Here is a 20401-nt window from a genome sequence, read left to right on the forward strand (position 1 = left end):
CTTTCTTCTCTCCACTCACTTGCCCTCTTTTCTCCACTCTGTAAATTTCTCTCTGTATATATAGTTCTGACCTTACCTCTAGTCTCTCCTCTCCCCTCTCTGTGCACCCTCCTTTTGCGACTTACTTTGTCTATTTTTTCCATCTCATTCTTTTCCTTTTTCTCTTCGCTTTCTGACCTCCTCTTTTCCCCTCTCTCTTTGTCCCCCTCTTTCTTAACACACACACTCTTAAGTTGTTTCCTTATTCACTGTCGTTTTCCAAAGTCCTACAATAAGGTACTTCACTGCTAATAAGAATCTCAATAAGAAACCTAAGTCTCAAAACTCACAAAGAATGCGAAGTTCTCTTTTTAAAAGTGGTCTTTTAACAGTATCACTGAAACAACCTAAAATTTTTCTGGGTAGGTCATGTGGTCAGCGTCAGATATACAAAATGGACTCATGTTTTGAGTAATAGTTTATATTCAATGAATTTAATGTTTTCTTTTTTCCTAACCTGAGAGTCTATATTTTATGCCATCTATAACTAAATAAACTGCCTCGGATCATTAATAGACTCACTTCCTCACACTGAAAATAGGGATGAACTAACCAGACTAATAAATATGTCCAGAAAACTCCATTCCTATCTTGAAAATAGGAAGTTTTTATTTCAAAATCTACTAACATTTTCCTTTATGTGTGTAATCCAGGGATAGTGAAAAGACATCAAAGGAACTTTAGCCACAGGAACACCCAATTCCCACAGAAAAGCCAGCCACACAGAAGGACATCAGGGCCAGTTCTACTGGAATTGGTGTTTCTTTGAAACTGTCGTCTTATGCTTTTTTTTGTTTGTTCCTGAACAACCTAGGTATCAAAACTGAGCAAACCCCAATGGCATTTTCCCAGAAATAATTCTAACATTTATATGGAACCACAAAAGACCCTGAATAGTCAAAACAATCTTGAGAAAGAAGAACAAAGCTGGAGATATCATGCTCCCTGATATCAAACTATATTACAAAGCTACAGTGATCAAAATAGTATGATACTGGCACAAAAACAGACACATATATCAACAGAACAGAACAGAGAGCCCAGAGATAAGCCCAAGAACTACGGTCAATTAACCAAGGAATGAGCTCTGAGAGAGAGGATGCCACATTGTATGTGATTTTCAGTGATATGTAGAAAAATTCTTCAACCTTTTATTTAAGCTTTAGGTGATGCAAGTAAAAATCACTTGATTTAGACATTCTGGGCTGGTGAAGAGTGGTAGAAATGCATCAGGAAGGAATGACAAAGGAGGCAAAAATACACAATGGGGAAAAGGCAGCTTCTTCAATAAACAGTGTTGGGAAAACTGGACAGCTCCATGCAAAAGAATCAAACTGGACTACTTTCTCATACCATATACAAAAGTAGACTTAAAGTGGATTAAGGACTTAGATCTAAGACCTGAAACCATAAAACTCCTAGAAGAAAATATGAGAAGTACACTTTTTGACATCGGTCTCAGCAATACTTTTTGGATATGTCTCCTCAGGCAAGGGAAACAAAAGCAAAAATAAACAAATGGGACCTAATCAAACTAAAAAATTCTTGCACAGCAAAGGAAACCATCAACAAAACAAAAAGGCAACCTATTGAATGGGAGAAGACATTTGCAAATGACATATCCAATAAGGGATTAATATACAAAATATACCAAAAAACTCATATGACTGAACATCAAAAAAAAAACAACCTGATTTAAAAAATGGGCATAGGAACTGAATAGACATTTTTTCAAAGAAGACATACAGATGGCCAACAGACACATGAAAAGATGCTCAACATCAATAATCATCAAGGAAGTGCAAATCAAAACCACAGTGAGATATCACCTCACACCTGTCAGAAAGGCTATTATCAAAAACAAATAACAAGTGTTGGTGAGAATGTGGAGAAAAGGGAACCCGTATGCACTCTTAGCGGAAATGTAAATTGGTGTAGCCACTACAGAAGACAGTATATAACATTTCATCAAAAATTAAAAATAGAACTATCATATGATCCAGCAATTCCACTTCTAGTACTTTTCTGAAGAAAACAAAAACACTAATTCAAAAAGATATGTGCACCCATATGTTCACTACAGCATTATTTACAATAGTCAAGATACAAAAGCAAACTAAGTGTCCACTGACAGATGAATGGAATAAGAAGAAGTGATATACATATACAATGGAATAATACTCAGCCATAAGGGAATGGAATCTTGCCATTTGTGACAACATGGATGGACATAGAGGGTATTATGCTAAGTGAAATAAATCATACAGAGACAGGTACTGTATGATTTCACTTATATGTGGAATCTAAAAGAGAAAACAAATGAACAAACATAACAAAACAGAAACAGACTCATAGATACAGAGAACAAACTAGTGGTTGCCGGCATCAGGGGGAATGAGTGAAGTAGGTGGGGGAGATTGAGAGGTACAAACTTTCAGTTATAAAATAAACAAGTCACAGGGATGTAATATACAGCATACGGAATATAGTCAATAATATTGTAATAACTTTGTATGGTCACATCATTTTGTGATGTATAGACGTATCAAATCACTCTGTTGTACACCAGAAACTAACATAATATTGTAAGTGAATTATACTTCAATAAAAATATGATTAATAATAAAACAGCAAACCCAAAACACAAAGTAGTAGTAAAATATTCAACACTACAGTTATACTAAATAGTAGAAAAAGGGACTTGATCACATGTCCAATGCCCATGTTACAATATCAAAGATATAATAATTTGGAAAATACCTTTTTTAAGGTTTAATACCTTTTCCTGCTTTTCAGTAATTCTTTCATTGCATTATCTAACCTAGTTTGAATTATACCACCTTATGAATTTACATATTAAAACGTAACTAAGTCAGACAGGGGGCAATCCAGTATGAGAAGTGAAAAGTCCAAGTGGGGAGGGTATCCACAGAGAGGGGCCTGGCATGGCACATTGGTGCCCAAGAGAGATGAAGAGGGCATCCACCCTTGTGGAGGGGTCAGAGCCTGAGTGAGGTGCAGAGGGCATTCATAAGGAGGAATGGGCAGCAGTGGTGATGGAAGATGAGATGGAGTAAGAGAATAACTATATTCACACACACATATATTCTCTAGATTTGTCTACTTAAAGGGCCTGGAGGGGCAAACCTCCACAGCAATAAGTACATTTAGTTCTCAGGATTTTTCTCCCAAATACCATTCTCCCCCAAATGGAACTGGGGCTTCCTGAATAAATGGCTAATTCCAGAGGTGGAACAAGAAAAATGCAAGGGAGCCTGGAATATTTTAATGTGCAACAAAGCAAGGAACTACTCGAAGAATGATGGGACCATGTTAGAGGACAGGTCAGCTGGCCTGAAAGGGCTCCATTGGCCAAATCTGGGACAATCAAAATAAACAGTGCTAGAAACCAAATATAACCTATTGAATAGGACGAGCATCTGTAAGTCCATACTGATAAAAATAAATAAATGAATAAATTGAAAGTTTGATAAAAAAATGGAATGTTTACTTAGTTTCAAAGAACCATGCCACAAAATATTTGTTACAAAGGGAAACTGAGTACTTCACAGTGATAATCCTGGCAGACACCACCTTAATCAATTGACCCAAGTAAACATCACCGGTCATGGGGCAAATCAAAATCGCATGCTGCCTGATAGGAAGTGGTGGGAAAAACTTAAGTGTTACTTCTGTTACGTTCCTGCCAAAGATGCATAACTGAATCGAATCACGAGGAAACATCAAATGACCCAAATTAAGGGACAGTCTTCAAAATAGCTGGTCTGTCTCCAAAAGTGTCAACGTCAAAGAGTTCCAGCATGAGGAGATTAAAATGCACATAACACCAAACAGCTCCTGTTTCTGAAGTGGATCTTTTTGTCAAACAGGACATGATTGAGATGATGGGAGAAATGTGAATGGCATGTGAGGATTAGGTAGCAGTAGAGTGGGATGCTCTTTCCCGATCTGGAAGGTTGTTACTTGGTTATACTTGTAGGGAATATACACTAAAGGGCTCAGGGGTGGTAGGGCATCAGGTTGGCAACTTACCTGCAAATAGTTCAAGGAAAAAGATTCTTTGTAACCTTGCTATATTGAAATTGTATCAAAATTTAAAAAGGAAAACAGTACCTAAGAACTTACCTTTTCATAGGGTATCTGCAGCAGGTCTAACACCACTGAATGGGCTCCCATATTTTTCAGTAATCGTTGATGTTGATTCCGACACTTTTTATTCTGTATACAGAGTTTACTTAGCCTAATCAAAATCTTTCCAAAGAAGAAGAAAAGCATTAAATATAATAAATGAACAAAACTTCTTTGCCATGCCAGTATAAACTCACATAGAAATATTTCACATCTGACCTCCTTTACAATCCGGTAGTTGTTGCTCTTATTGCTGTCAATCTGAGGTTTCTTTGTTCCATCTTGCACTGGACTTAAAATGTTTGAGTCCTAAAATAAACACAAAGATGTATGTTATGCCCTATATATCTTTGTAATAAATTTATTTATTTTGTAATAAATAAGAAATACTTCTGGTAATTATTTTGTGATGAATTAACTATTCAACTTAAATGTTTCCTTGGTATTTTTTATCCCATAAAAAGCTCCTTGGCTTAAATGAGTCATGAAAATGACCACTTCCCAACAACAACCAATTACAAGATCTATGGCATTGCTAATAATTAATGAATTAAGTTTAAAAGGAAAGGGTATTACAAGTAACATTATCAGTCTATTTCCTTATGCTAAATGTATCAGACATATCATGACTTTATATTGCCTATAGGAAAAGGAATAGTAAAAATCCAGGGCATAGGAGGCATAATTTTATTATTAGGGATGAACTTCAGGGAAAAAAAAAAAAGACTGAAGGAGCATATCATAACATGACATGTTAAAACACTTCAGGGATGGGAGGAAAAAGCACCTTAACCCAAGAATTCTCTGACAGGTTACCATGACATCCTTAAGAGTCATGACTGGGGGCCAACCAACCATGTACAGAATCATGAAAATGAAAAAAAATTTTTCTTTATTTAAAAATAATATTTTAAATTACTAAATTAATAAAGCTTATTAAGAGGACTTGAAACACCAAAAGCATTTCATTATAACAACCATTATCTGTAGCAGTACAATAAAAAAACAAATACAGGGAGATACATATTTTAAATATCAACTATTGGAGTCACCATATGAAAATAAAACATCACTTACAAACAATTTAATACCTGAACATTTATTAAGACTTAATACATTTCTGGTACTAGGCAATGGTGAATAGATATAAAAGAAATAGAAGATATGGTCCTTCCTACAAGAAAATTACAGTTTACCTAAGGAAACAGGGAGAAATATGAAAATAAAGATTTGAACTGAGCAGAATTCACTATTCAAAGAGAGAGACAGAGGCTAGTTACAGCTTTAGACAGCTTTATGAAGGAGGGGAAATTTAAGCTAAGGTCTTGAAAGATGAAAACTACTTAGTTAAGTATGAGGGGGTGTGGAAGGGCAGGGGTACACTTGTTAGGCGAAGAAGTCACCTTAGCCAAAGGCACTGTAGAAAGAAAAGCACAAGTGTGTAGAAAATGACAAGAACTGACAAAGCATGTTACAAAAGTGGACCATTAGATGGAGTGGGGCCTGACCACCTCCCTGATTTACAACAGGTACAAAATTGCACTTGGGATGAATGTCAAGTTCAACGTGGGTTAAAAAACACCCTAAAGTCCTGACTACATTGAAGGTGTTGGACTCACAGTTAAAGGGGACTCCAATCTAAGCTCAGGAAAAAGTAAAAACTATATGAAGCCAATTGATAAATTTTATTTGTCCCTGTTTTTCCTACTGTGTTCCATGAAAAATCACAAAATTAATGCAAACCAAGAAAGAAAAATATATACATTTTCCTTGCTAGTCAAAGAATTCTGATGGAAGGCTTCAAGCAGGCGAGTGACTTGGCCCATGCGGTGCCATCACCACTGCTCAGTAAGCTCCGTGTTCCTCTTTGACTTCTCTCCAGGCAAACATTGTCCAAGACGGAGGCTCCCAATCTGAACTCCATTTAGCAAGTAACTCTTCTCCCATTTTACTGAGCATAAGGAAATTCCCCTACATGACATTGCCTCTTCTCCATCTGAAAATGTCCAGTATCATCTACAAAACCGTCTACCTTCCCTGCTATGTCTCAGAGAAAAAGAATTTTTGAAGCACGGAGTTTTAAATTCCATCTCCCCCTGCCTCTTCTCTCTGCTTCATCTCTGTTTCTTGTGCACGAACAGTTTCTACCCTCTACTGATTCTTTCTTAACTCTCTGAAAATATGGCCAAGTTGAGGCCAACCAAGCACTTTCTGTGATATCGCCCATTCTGGGAAGTAGTCTTGCATCTCAGATTACTACCCCCACTAAATTCCTCAAAAGAATAATCTACTGTATTAAAATTCTTTTATGTGTCAATGACTCAATTACTAAAACTGTCTTTGGCATCTGATTCTATGGCTCACTACCACTTCCTTTAAATCTCACTTTGTTTTACTATGACAGGATACTCTCCAAAATTTTCTGACCACCTTATCTCTTTCACTCAATGGAACTGGAACTGCAAAAAGTAAAGAATAAAAACACTGCAAGTATTCAAACTGTTACTGTTTCCTTCCAGGGTTGTGTCACCTATGCTAATAAATCCTAGGAAAGAAATGAAAGCAATCCAACCTCCACCCCAGGTAAATAAAAGAGAAAAAAGAATGGGAGATATTGTCTACAAGACAATAAACACTAAGTGAATCTGAAAAAGTTGTAGAAGAAAATGTAAAACTATATATGTAAGTGAAGTCAGTGTAGAAGAGGGAAGGGGCCCAAGTGGCTCACGTAAATATAAACTGTTTAGATGGAAGAGGCTGGAGGTCAGAGCATGAGACAAACAGCGTTTCTATTTGATACCAAAAATAATTTATTGATGAGAAATAGAAATTGCAAAGCTAGAAATATAATTAAATTTCCTTTTTCTGATCACAAAGGTGAAGGCTGAATTTTAAAAGGCCATATTCATTTTTTTTCTGGAAGAGAAGAAATATTAAAGAAAACCACCCTTGTATTCCAAGCCAGGATTAAGATGCTACCAAGTCTAAAGACTGACAAAGCTCCTAAGGTGGAAAGGAGATCTTTCTGACATATGTCAACTTAAAAAAAATCAGTCAGAAATACAGGCAAAGTTTTGGCAGATATATGTAAGTCTATTTTTCAAACAATGGCCTGCAAAAAAAGCAACTGCCTTGTTTTAAGAAAAGTAATCTCAGGGAAGATGTACTACATTACAAAAAGTTATGTTCTCTAGTTCTGCCCAAGGGAGGATATAGACAATGCTAAACTTTCTAAGTATGGGAATGATGAAGAAAACTTATTTTAATTTAAAATTGCCAGCAGTCAACAAAAGGAGGCAATGCTGGAGAATTCAACAAACGGCCCCCTTTAGTTTCAGAAAATAATTCAATGTAATTAAACTGAACAAAAATATTAACCCACAGAACATCTGGAAGATCCCAAAACAGAGATTGGGGGAATTTAAGAAATATGTAAACTATATAACTACAGTGAGGTTTTGTTTTCTTATGTTGATGCCAAAATTCTCTAAGTAAAGATGTTCTGAGAGTTCTCCTCCAGAAAGGGAAGAAATTAATTATATTTTTTATATCCTATGCAAATTTGGCCCTACATCAGTGCCCAAATCTACAAAGCCGTGGCTTTATCCTAATGACAAAATATTAGTTATGTGTAAAATGTAGAATTATAATTTATTCAGAGTCCCAGAGCTGAGCAGACGCAGGAAAAAAAGAAATGTGTAACACTGAGAACAATGCCATGCTTATAGTAAATATCCATATTAGCCTTTTGACAGCAGTGATGAAGAATAAATATGGAACTCCAAAAATACTTGCACTTTATTGTAATTGTTTCCAATCATCTGGAGGAACTTGAATTTACTTCCTCTAGTGGAATATGGGAACCACTTAGTTAAGTGATTTTATTGAGGTGGCTAGATTTTTAATTGCACAGTATATACTGTAACATAAAGCAATACATTCAGAAACAACATAGCAAGGAGAGTCTAGAAGGGTCTAGAAATTTAGGGAAGAGTCTAGAAATTAGATGGTTGCATGGATCTAGACAGACTCAGAGTGAATACCTAAACAAATAGTGGTTCTGAACACAGCGTTGCTCTCAAATTTATTTGGCATCAGGCATGGAAACGCCTTTTAGATCAACAGCAAAAATGATATAAGAAAATAATATTGTATGAACCATATGGTGAACTAAACATGGGCACAAATTAATGAGGATCTGGCTCCTTAACTTAAACAAGGGCAATCATTTTATTTAAAAAAAGAACTTTCCAAATCCTACAATGTAGAACTTCCTGCATCTACTACAGCTGTGATTAAAATAGCTCAGTGCATATTTACAATAGCCAGGACATGGAACCAACCTAAATGTCCATCGACAGATGAATGGATGAAGATGTGGCACATATATACAATATACAATGGAATACTACTCAGCCATAAAAAGAAACGAAATTGAGTTATTTGTAGTGAGGTGGACGGACCTAGAGTCTGTCATACAGAGTGAAGTAAGTCAAAAACAAATAACATATGCTAACGCATACATATGGAATCTAAAAAAAAAAGTGGTACTGATGAACCTAGTTGCAGGGCAGGAATAAAGAGGCAGACATAGAAAATGGTCTTGAGGACATGGGGTGGGGGGGTGAAGCTGGGGCGAAGTGAGAGTAGCATCGACATATACACACTACCGAATGTAAAACAGTTGGCTGGTGGGAAGCAACAGCACAGCACAGGGAGATCGGCTCAGTGCTTTGCGATGACCTAGAGGGGTGGGATAGGGAGGGTGGGAGGGAGGCTCAAGAGGGAGGGGATATGGGGACATGTGTATGCATATGGCTGATTCGCTTTGTTGTGTAACAGAAACTAACACAGTATTGTGAAGCAATTATACTCCAATAAAGGTCTGTTAAAAAAAAATAGCTCAGTGCATGTCTTCTCTTTGTCCCCATCCCAGTGAAGTGACAGGTGTCCTTCCCCAGCAAATGTCATCAAGTCAGCAAGACTGCAAAGCGTTCTGCTCACCGTCTGGATTCCCAGCCTTCTCTTCCTGTATCCACTATTTAACTGAATCAGTGGCATCATTTACCAATCACCCTCCTCCCAACTTCAGACGTCAAATGCCATCCTTTTCCCTTCCCACCTCCCTCCGAAACACACACAAAAAATCTAATACTCAGTCTTTTATACTTGACTGACCAACCATATGATAATTTAGTTGAAGCTCTTCCTAGTAAATAGCACCTCCTTCAGACAACTGAATGATAGCCTCACTGTGGGAGAATGAGGTACTTTCTCTCCCTCCCACCTAAGACTAACATCACATACCACCCATTCAGGATGATATCCAGGGGGATGCAGGAACCCTAACATCAGCCTAGATCTAATTATCTGACCTTGTCTGTAAAGCTAATTCAGACCATCATGGGGTCATGGTCGTTTCTGCTTCCCTGGCTGGCACCTAAGGCTGCTTGAAGGCTTGGTCCAAGATCCACAGTGCAGGGGAGAGGCTGTGTCCACCAACACTGGCCGATAACGCCCCTCCAGATTTCCCTCACCCTAGGCACAAATCCCTGCCCTTCTAGAGGGTAAATGCGTATTCTTAGTCTTACTCCAAACCTGTTTTCCTTTCCTTTGTCCTAAGACAAATACAAACATGGCATTTTCAGATTCATTTGATGCCATTTTAATGAGTATTTGATGACGTTTAATCAGATGTCCCAGAAAATACCCCAAATCTCTTTGACTATCTATATCTCTGATAAATAAGTAACCAAAAAAGGATGTACCACTGGAGTGCATTCTCTTTGCTTAAAGACATATTCCAGAAAAAGGAATGTACTGATGATAGGTATGTTCGATGTAAACTAATAGCTGCTCTCCTAGGGGTACAACAGGAACCCACTATAGCACAGCAATGTACAGTACTTTTTTCTATAATACTTTCTATAATACTTTATTCATATTATATAATACTTTTTAATTCGCTCCTCACCAGTATTATATGAAATTAGAAAGGATAGGCAACCCTTTAGTCAGCAGGGTGGCAAAGGTTAACAAAGCACTGTGCAGGAAATGAAAACAGCGATATAAATAGAGCCCTTACAGACTATGTCTGCTACCTGATGTCATGTGAAGAAAGCATTCTTAGTCACAGTCACCTCAGAGCACACCCCAATGAGACTGAGAGAGGGGGCCGTATGTATAGAAGGTGAGAGGAAGAAATCAGCACCACCACCTCTTCGACTCCCTCTTCAGCAAGCAATCATTAAGGAAACGCTGCTGCCTGGCCCAATGACACAGGTGGCTCCGATTTGAATGAATCAACTTCTATAATTTCCTTGCAAGCCACTCGTTGAGGAAAAAAACATATAGGAAGTTCAAATCCACGCTACCAACTTATATGAAATTGAGAACAAATGGCAAAGTGAAAAACTGAATAAAATAGTAACTGTCCTCTATAACATGAAAGGAAATAATAAGTTTGTGCTAAAACGGCATTAATTTTAAATGTAGGCCAGAAGACCAGAGGGAAAAAGATTCTTATCCTGGAAATAACTGGAAGAAACAAACTCAGGAGATACAAGCATTACCTTTAAGAACTTGCATTACAACCAAATAGAATGAGAGTGTGTGTAAGTAGCATTTGGCTCAAAGCCAAAAATTAGTTTTCGGATGCACGTCTTGTGAAAGGACTTTGACACTCATGTGTAGCAATCACCTTCAGCAACATCAGCTCAGACATAAAGGACAGAGATATGTAATGTGATATAAACGAGTAAAATAAATACACAAGGAGGTTGAGGGCAAAAACAGAAAGTGGAGACAAGAAAACAAATTCCGTAAAAGGAACATTCCAGAAAGCACTCTCCCAAATGAATGGATACAAGTTCTCCATGTAGCTATCACAGTGTCCCTCACTGGTCAGATCCTGTAGGGATATTCTGTCTGAAACTCATGTAGTCTTTCTGAACCAAGCAGTGAAGGTTAGACATTCTACCAGTTACTTTTGCCAAGAGTCAATCAGAAGTTCTGCTGAAGAAACCAAGTCTATATAGAACGATTTCCCTGCTGTGCAGAATCAAAGTACTAACACTTGGGAAAGCACCATTTTCTTTCAAGATATCTTTCTAGAGGGATCAGCCTCCTTACCTGTTTGCTTCATCAAAGAAAAAAGATCAGAAGTGGTTGGCAAAGAATGGAAACTGGGTTTTGCTTTTAAAGAGTAATGAGATGTGGAGGTAAGAGAAAAACCATCAGACAGCGAAGGAGTGCTGAGAGAGAAGCAGAGAAAAAGCAAAAGAGGGAAGGAGAGGGGGAAGGAGGGAAGGAAGGAAGGAATTCATTCTCTCAGTAAGATAAATCAGCAAACTAAAATTCAAATACCTGTGAGGAAAGTTAATGCTAAGAAAGACAACAACAAAAAAATCAGTAATGAGATTATATCATTCCCAGTGAAATGCAAACAATCAAATAATCTGAAAGGACTTTGAAATATAAGTACGTTTAAAATAATCATAGAGATAAAGTGAGGAACAACATCTCTCACCCCAGGTGGACGCCTCTGTGGTTACCGCGGCTCAGGATGACCCCATAGCATCACTCGGCGGGGATAAGGGAGAGCTCTACTGGGAAAGGGGGAACTACAAGCCAAGGGCCAGCAGAGAAGAGAAGGCGTGTGCGCCCCAGCCTTCCATCACCCCCCGGGGAGGTACGGCTGCTCTGCTTAACACCAGTCTGGGTCTACACTTCTGAGTAACCACCCGTGCCCCTACCTCGTAGCAACTTCTCACCAGGCAAGTTTGAGAGTAACGGGTCAATGGATGTACACAAAACGTCTTGGGCACCAGGCAGTCTGGATTCAGGTACCTGTTGTTTGTAGGAATTGACCAGGTACACGAGCTATGAGGCCCACAGAAATGAGAATGCTCCTGCTGAGGGGCAGAAGCCTTAGGTCCCATGAGAAGCCAAATTAGTGCACAGCCTCTTAGGAGAGAAGATGTTGCCCTGCCCCTCACACCACCGCATCTCACCCTGCAAACAGACAGCCAGTTGGTTGCCCAGGCAACCCAGAGTGAGCCCCCAGGGACACTTCCCGGTTAATTCTGCCCCATACATCACACACCCGTTAAAAGAACAAAAAGTTATGAAGTGAAAACAGGCAGATATGAATCTAGAATGCATAGATATGAAAAAGAATCAATCAGAAACCCCGAAAAGGAAAAAAATAGTCCTTGAAGTAAAAACTAGATAGATGGTTTAAACATCAGGCATCAGTGATGACTATAATTTCTTTTTAAAGGAGCAGGCGACCACATATAGGTAGGTAGCTAGATGCAGAGACAAATAAATATAGATATGCAGACACAGAAGCACAATCACTGTGAAGAAAAATTAACAACAACCAAAATATTTAACACGGGTGGGAACTTTGTGTCCTGTGGTGCCCATGCGGCCTGCTTCTCACCTCTTAAGAGGTGAATGAGCATAACGGGCAATCCTGACTTAACCCACTCGGGTATGGCTTCCTGAGTTAATCCCTCCCCTTCCTATATTTAGAAGTCAACACAACATATTTGAATGTGAGGCGCTAGTAACACTACTGAGACAGTCAACTCGTTACACCCTAGCCATCAAGCTTTCAGCACCAATGGTATAATCTTTTCATGTCGTGGAAGGCAAGATAATAAAGGGAAACCCTGGAAGATACACTAGGTAATAAAGCTCATAGGTACTAGGGACACCATGGGCTTACTAGAAGACCAAATCCACCCGTCCTCCCCCTGCTTCTACGAGATCGACTTCAATAATGGGATAATTTTGGCTTCGCTGAGATTTGTTAGTGTTAGTAAATGGATCATCAATTCACATTTATTGCCCCAAGTACACAGAGTTTACCACTGAGGGGAAAAAAGCACTTTTATGTCATCGGAAACATTTCTGATTACTAAAATGAAGACTTACTTTAATGCTATCTGGTCTTCTGATATCTGAGCAGGCACAAAGACCATTATGAGCTGTTTTAAAACAATGCCAATCATCCTGTGTTTAGAGCCTTTGTAAAGATCTACTGAACAACAAAGGATTATTATCTGATTGGCCTGCCAGAGTACATGCTGCCTGCTACTGGCTGTTTCCATTGATGTGATATATTTCATTCTGTTTACAATAAACTGTCACTACCTCTGGCAGTTGATTCATCGTATAATGTAGATTATTTGGCCGCGTACAATTAGTAACTTTGTAGTTTCTCACTTTTTCTCATTATATTAATCTATTATAAATGTACCATTCTCCTGGCTTCTCAATGCACCTACTTGTGTACATTTCTACTGCTGCTTCCCTAGTTCCTGCTTACCTAACCTCATACCTGAACTTGGGCAAGAGGCCCTTAACTGGTCCCCTCCTTTAGCCTCTTGTGCTGCTGAACCATCCTTCCCCCAAATCTTCAAAGGCTCCCAATGTCCCAGGCACTTCAAACACCAATCACTTATTCCTGTTGAATTTCTGCTTCTCTTGTGATCACTCTTGAATCACTAACAAAATCCTCCCAATCTTTCAAAACACTGAAGCCTTCTCCAAGTAGCCAGTCCCACACTGACCTCTCCCTTTTCTGTGCTACAACAGTTCAATATTCAATCATACATTTGTCATACTGTTTTATGTGTGTTAATCTGTGTGTTCATTCTTTGAGGACAAGAGCCATAGCTCAAATATTAGATTTGATTCTAGATAACAAACTTTAAGAAGGGAAATGAGAAATTCAGGTGCGTACAAAGGCAAGGAAGCATGATGGTGAAGGGATGAAATTGTACTTTAAGCAGAATATTCAAAAAAAGGGTTGTTCTCTGGAGAAAAATGACAGCAAATCAAGTAGAGTAGGTTCAGATATGGTCCACAGTGCCTCAATACTAACATTAGTAAACAGACATTACAAGGATAAATATATGAGCTCAAAATAGAGTTTTCTACTTTTAAGAACCGTCAGAAATAGAAAATGTTGAAGTAGAAGTGCAGAGGAACCCCTCTGACTACACAACATTCTGAAGTGATAGATAAAATATTTAAACTATCTCTTTTTGGTAAAGAGGAAGCAAACGGAGGCCGGAAACCAGAAAAATACATGAAATTTCCAAGCAGTAATCAAGCACTGACTCATTTGTTGGCCCTGAGGGCATCAGCCCAAGCTGAGAACCAACAACTGAGTTTTAACTTGTCTCACACACACAAAACAGAAAAGAAGCAAAGCCTGAATCCCAAGAAGATGGAAGGTCTGACCAGAAACCTGCCTCAGGACCAGGAATACCTAAAGGAGACACCCACAGTGACGAGCCAGGGAAAAACGTGGCCCATAGAAGAACAAAGGGGTACCTGTCTTGGCTTGGCTTGGTCAAAGCCAAAAAAGGGAGAAAACTCTGTTGAGCTCCTATATACAAAGACAAGCCCACTTTCACTCAAGATTTGGGGATAGAATTCCCACTAATAAAAGGGCTCCAAAAGTTCCAAGCCAAAAACTTTGTCTAACATGTTTACAAAATGTCGTATCTCAAAGTGTCTCAATGAGGCAAATGAAATCTTCTCTGGATTAAACACAAACTTCAGAGGAATTCACATATTCCAAAGAATTTAAGTTCATAATACATTTTTTTAATTACTATCTAAGTAAACACATTCCCAAGGACTTCTGCAAGAATAGCACACTTAAAACTGCAAATGGTCTTCCTATTAGAAAACCACTAGATCCTAGATACAGAACCTATTTTAAGTGCATTTCTGGGCTCACTGGAAATGAAGGACAACTCTGAAAGACCCCACCCACCATCTACAATGGAAAAAAAGTAAACTGAAACCAGATCAGAGAGTTCCAAGCTTCAGGGCAACATGGTAAGTTTCCCTGAAGGCAAATGCCAGTAGTACCAGGCCTGCAACCCAGAAAGACAAGCCAGCTCTAAGCAAGTGTCAAATCCGAGTAGGTAAAGCCGAGACTCCTGCCTTTAGACCCGTGTGTGGGAAGGGAGCAATGTGGTCTCAGGCTCACAGCGCCCCCTGGCCATAGGCCAAGGTAATCACAAATACTCTAAGGAGGAAAACATACCGTCTTTCAAATCCTTAAATCCAAAAGATGTGAGCTCAAAACCTAGACCCGAATGTTTACAGCAGCTTTACTCATCATGGCCCCAAACTGGAAACAATCAAGAGGTCTTTCAATAGGTGAATTAGGATAAACAAACTATAGTACATCCAGACAATGGAGTATTATTTAGCAATAAAAAGAAATGTGCTAGTGAGTTACAAAAGGACATAGAAAAACCTCAAATGCATATTGCTAAATGAAAGAAGGCAGTCTGAAAAAGCTAGATATGGTACAATTCCACCTATATTCTGGAGAAGGCAAAACTATACATGAGACAGTAAAAAGATCAGGGGTTCCTGAGGGGTTCCCAGGGGCTCAGGGATTCACAAGAGAGGGACAAATAGGTGGAGCAGAGAGGAATTTTAGGGCAATGAAACTATTCTATATGATACTGTACATAGCATTACACATTTGTCAAAACCCACAGAATCATACAGCACAAACAGCAAAACCTAAAGTAAACTATGAACTTCAATTAATAATAATGTATCAATACTGGCTCATCAACTGCAATGTACCACATTAATTAATGTAAGATGTTAATAATAGAAAACTGAAGGGAGGGGAGGAGAGGATATAAGGGCATTGTACCTTCTGTGCAATTTTTCTCTAAACCTAAAACTGCTCTAAAAACAAAGTCTATCAATAAAAGATATGAGCTCATAATCAAAGATGACCAAATATATAATGAAACATGGAATTAGTATTACATACAGGCTATTAAATAGCCATATGGAATCACAAAAATTAGCAAGCAACAAAAGATGATCAAAAATGACCAAAAAGGTTTATCTAGTCAAATTACAGGTGTGAAAAAGTATAATGGCTGAAATTAAAAGTCAAGAGGCAAAGTGAACTGCAAATAAGACATGCCTGAAGAGCGACTCAGACGACTCTACGAAACTATTCAAATTCAGCATAAAGTCACAGGTATGGAAAATATAAAAAGGAAACTAATAGATATGGAGGCAATAATAAGGTTTAACAAACATTTAATCAGTTTTAAAATCAGAATTAAAGCACCACTATTCAACACACAGCAAACTTCTCAACAGTAGCAACGGCAGCCAGAAGACATGGAACAATATCATCAGAAGTGGGAGAAAATAAATCTCAACTGATAAAAGGTTTTTGTTTCCCGTTAAAAATAATTGAAAATTTATAGGCATCAAATAAAATAGCCTTAAAACATATAGAGATTAATAGAACTATAGGGGAAACTGATAAACCTACCATTATAGTGGGAAATGTCAACAAATCTCTCTCAATTTTTGATACATCAAGAAAACAAAAATATTTGTGATTAGATAGATGATTTAAATACAATAAACTAGATTTACTAATCACATATAAGGAAACTTACACGCATTCACATTCTTCTTGAGCCCACATTAAATATTTCTAAAACCTGAAGATATAATAGACCAAAAATTGCCTCAACAAATTTTGGATAACTGATACCATCAAAACCACATTCTCTTGCTACAAGTTAATTAAGAATTCAATAACCAAAAAATGGGCAAATTTTGAGAATGCATTTGGAAATTTAAAAACTGATTTCCAAGAAACTATACTGGGCCAAAGAAGAAATCATAATGAAATTATTTAAATATCTAATATTGAACAGTAATAAAAATACCATTTGTCAAAATCTGTGGGATGCAGCTCCTTAGAAGGAAATTATATCATTAAATTTTTTAAAAGTCTGAAAAGTATGTCAACATAAAAGGCTATAGTATAGTAGGATAAATATAATGAAATAGCAAACAAACACAGGAGCTCAACAAAGCCAAAAATAGACTCATTAAACGGATGAATAAAGTATATCCAGCTCTGGTGAGATTGTACCTGACATTATACATTTGTCAAAACCCACAGAACTGAACAACACAAAGAGTGAAATCTAAAGGGAAAAAGAAGAAGAGAATGAAAAAGGGGTATGAGCTACAGATATAGCAGATACTTAAAAAGATAACGAGGGACTCCCCTGGTGGTGCAGTGGTCAGGAGCCCGCCTGCCAATGCAGGGGACACGGGTTTGATCCCTGCTCCAGGAAGATCCCACATGCCGCAGAGCAACTAAGCCCATGCGCCACAACTACTGAAGCCTGCACGCCTAGAGCCTGTGCTCTGCAACGAGAAGGCACTACAATGAGAAGCCCACACACGGTAACCAAGAGTAGCCCCCGCTCACTGCAACTACAGAAAGCCTGCACGCAGCAAAGAAGACACAATGCAGCCAAAAATAAATAAATAAATAAATTTATTTTTAAAAAAAGATAATGAAATAAGATGAATAAATTTGAAAACTAAAGTATATAGCCAGAAAAGTATACAAGCTGACCCAACATAGAAAATTTTAATGAATTTATAAACTTTAAAAATTAATTACTAGTTAAAGTCTTCCCACAAACTAAATCCAAGGCCCAGGCAGATTTAGAAAAGTTCTACCAAACATTCACAGAAGAGATAAAGAAAGGGGAAGATTGTGTAACTCACTTTGTTACAGAATTAGTTTAACCTTGATACCAACAACTGACAGGAACAGTACAAGAAAGGAAAATTAGAGGCCAACCTCACTGACAACAAAGATGTAAAATCCTGAACAAAATACTAGCAAACTGGATGTAGTACTGTAAAAAATATCACCAAGATACACTTATTCTAGAATGCAAGGTTACTATGGTAGCAGCTCTATTTATGATTCATGTTATCAAAATTAGCAGATTATAATTAAAGAAAAATAACAATCTTGACAGATGCATAAACTGCATTTAATAGAAGTCAACAACCATAGTAAAAATTAGCAAACGAAAAACAGAAAAGAATTTCCTCAATTGGTAAAAGGTATCTACAAAAAAAAAAGTACCATAAAACTATATTCAATAGTGAAATATTAAAATTATTCCCTTTAAAATCAGAAGCAAAACAAGGATACCCATTATCACCACATCTATTCACCATTGTACTGCAAAACCTTACCAACACAATAAAGTAAGAAAAAAATAAATAATAGATGAAAAGATAGTGTTCAAGTTTGAATTATAGCATCACCATGACTTTATGTCAAAAATATTTTTAACCTTAGGTAGCTATACATGAATTGGTAGGACCTAACTACCTGCGCACACAGAATTTAGCTTAACCTAAACTGGAAGAGGAAGTTAAATGTCCAATAAACATATAAAAACATGCTCAACCTCATAATAATCCAGCAAAATGAAAATCACAACAGGGATAATATACCAAACACACCCAATTATCAAAAATGGAAAAGTGAGGGCTTCCCTGGTGGCACAGTGGTTGAGAGTCCGCCTGCCAATGCGGGGGACACGGGTTCGTGCCCCGGTCCTGGAGGATCCCACATGCCGCGGAGCGGCTGGGCCTGTGGGCCGTGGCCGCTGGGCCTGCGCGTCCGGAGCCTGTGCTTTACGGTGGGAGAGGCCGCAGTGGTGAGAGGCCCGTGTACCAAAAAAAAAAAAAGGATGGGGAACCACAGAAACTCTTATACACCCTGGAGGGAGTATCATTTGGTCTTTGGAAAACAACTGGCATTATTTGGTAAAAGTAAACATACCAGATATTAACACCTAAATATATATCCTGAAGGGGCGCTTAAACATGTGCATCAGGTGACATTAAAAAGTTTTTTAAGCTCCTTTTGGTAGCAAATTTTAAAACTGTAGCAAATTTTCTTTAAAACTTTCTTCTAAAACTTTTAGATATGTAAAGAACATAAAATGTCCATCAACAGTTTACTAGATAAACATGTGCATAAAATGTAATAATGTATATTAGAGAAAATGAATAAAGTCATTGCTATACAACAACAAAGATGGAGGACAAAACATATCTAAAACAGACTAAGTGAAATACTTTTCATTTTGTTAAATGTTTTAAAAATATAGATATACATGGTAAAACAGTTAAGAAAAGCAAGGAAATTATTAACATGAACTCATGATAATGGTTTCCTCTGGGATATAGGGATGGACCACAGAGACTTCTTATTGGTACTATTCTATTTCTTAAGCAATACATTAATTTCAACAGAATGTTCTACCTCGGGAGGTATTGAATTTCCCATCACAGAAGTTTGTTTTATTTTAAGGAATATCTCACTTAGGTGACCTATTTAGAGAGAGAACAAATACTACACAGGAAATAGACTTGATAACCCTACAAGTATCTTTTAATTTAACAAGTATCTTTTAAGATTTCATAATTCTATATGCATCATAGTAAACAGCACACTGTGTTCCACATGAAAACCAATAATAATTATAACAAGCATTCACTGACTGTGGACTTCTGGCAGACACCGACATCCTTTCTTCCTTCTTGCCAGCAGATTTTGATTTCGTTTATCCTTCCCCCACGTAACTCAGGGGAGAGTCTCCTAGCCTGCAGAGCATCTTTTATTTAGTCTAAGCTAATCTTATAGTCCATTGGTTTAGAGGTATACATGTGGTCCTGCTTTGGCCAAGGAGGCATGAGATAGAATCTACTAAGGGGCGCCTGGGAAAGGTTTACTTGCTCCTAAACAGGAGACTTAGAAAAGCACAGACATTCTTTTGTGACAGTGTTGTGATGTCTAGGATGCTGCTGTCGTGATGCAATCATGAGAAAGATCAGTCTCAGAAGTGGTCCATGATGATTGCATTGAGACAATAAATTAATTAAAACTGGAGCCTCACTTCTTGACTTGTTAGTAGATAATATGTCACCTTGTTGTTTATATTTTCCCACTGAAGCCATATTAACTGACACACCACATGCACAGAGTTTGCTCGTTTAACCTTCACAGTAATCGTACGAGCTAAGTACCATTATTAAGTCCATTGAACAGACAATGAAAATAAAACTGAAAGAATTAAAATAAGTTACCCAAAGTCATACATACAGTTAGTGACTGTATACAGCTTTAGACTCTAAAACCTATACTCTTAATACACTATCCATTCAAGGCCATCTTCCTGTGGCTATGAGGGCTGAAAAGAAAATCCCAATAGATCTGAGGGTTCTGTTATCTGGCCACAAGCTTCTAAGGTATGCGTCAGCGGTGGTGGCGCAGCAGTGCTGGCATTAGCCGAAGCAGCTT

At 37.8% G+C, this 20401-nt stretch overlaps 1 protein-coding gene across 4 annotated transcripts in view; it reads right to left on the bottom strand.

The window, feature by feature from the left end:
• Nucleotides 1-20401, bottom strand: part of ITPR2 (inositol 1,4,5-trisphosphate receptor type 2) — a 562910-nt gene that overhangs the window by 273583 nt on the left and 268926 nt on the right. For all 4 annotated transcript variants that reach the window (XR_002645176.2, XM_089919972.1, XM_022577817.3 and 1 more), the window contains 2 exons: nt 4408-4497; nt 4186-4311 (listed from right to left, as the gene is read on the bottom strand). Coding sequence is in view for 3 of the 4 variants with exons in the window: in XM_089919972.1 (XP_089776098.1) it covers nt 4186-4311; nt 4408-4497 (216 nt within the window). In the remaining variant the exon portion in view is untranslated. The remainder of the gene's footprint in view (nt 1-4185; nt 4312-4407; nt 4498-20401) is intronic.

The sequence above is a fragment of the Delphinapterus leucas genome, chromosome 11 (genome assembly GCF_059928025.1).
Source record: "Delphinapterus leucas isolate spDelLeu-1000000601 "Yukka" chromosome 11, BTC_Dleu_Yukka2, whole genome shotgun sequence".
NCBI lineage: Eukaryota > Metazoa > Chordata > Mammalia > Artiodactyla > Monodontidae > Delphinapterus > Delphinapterus leucas.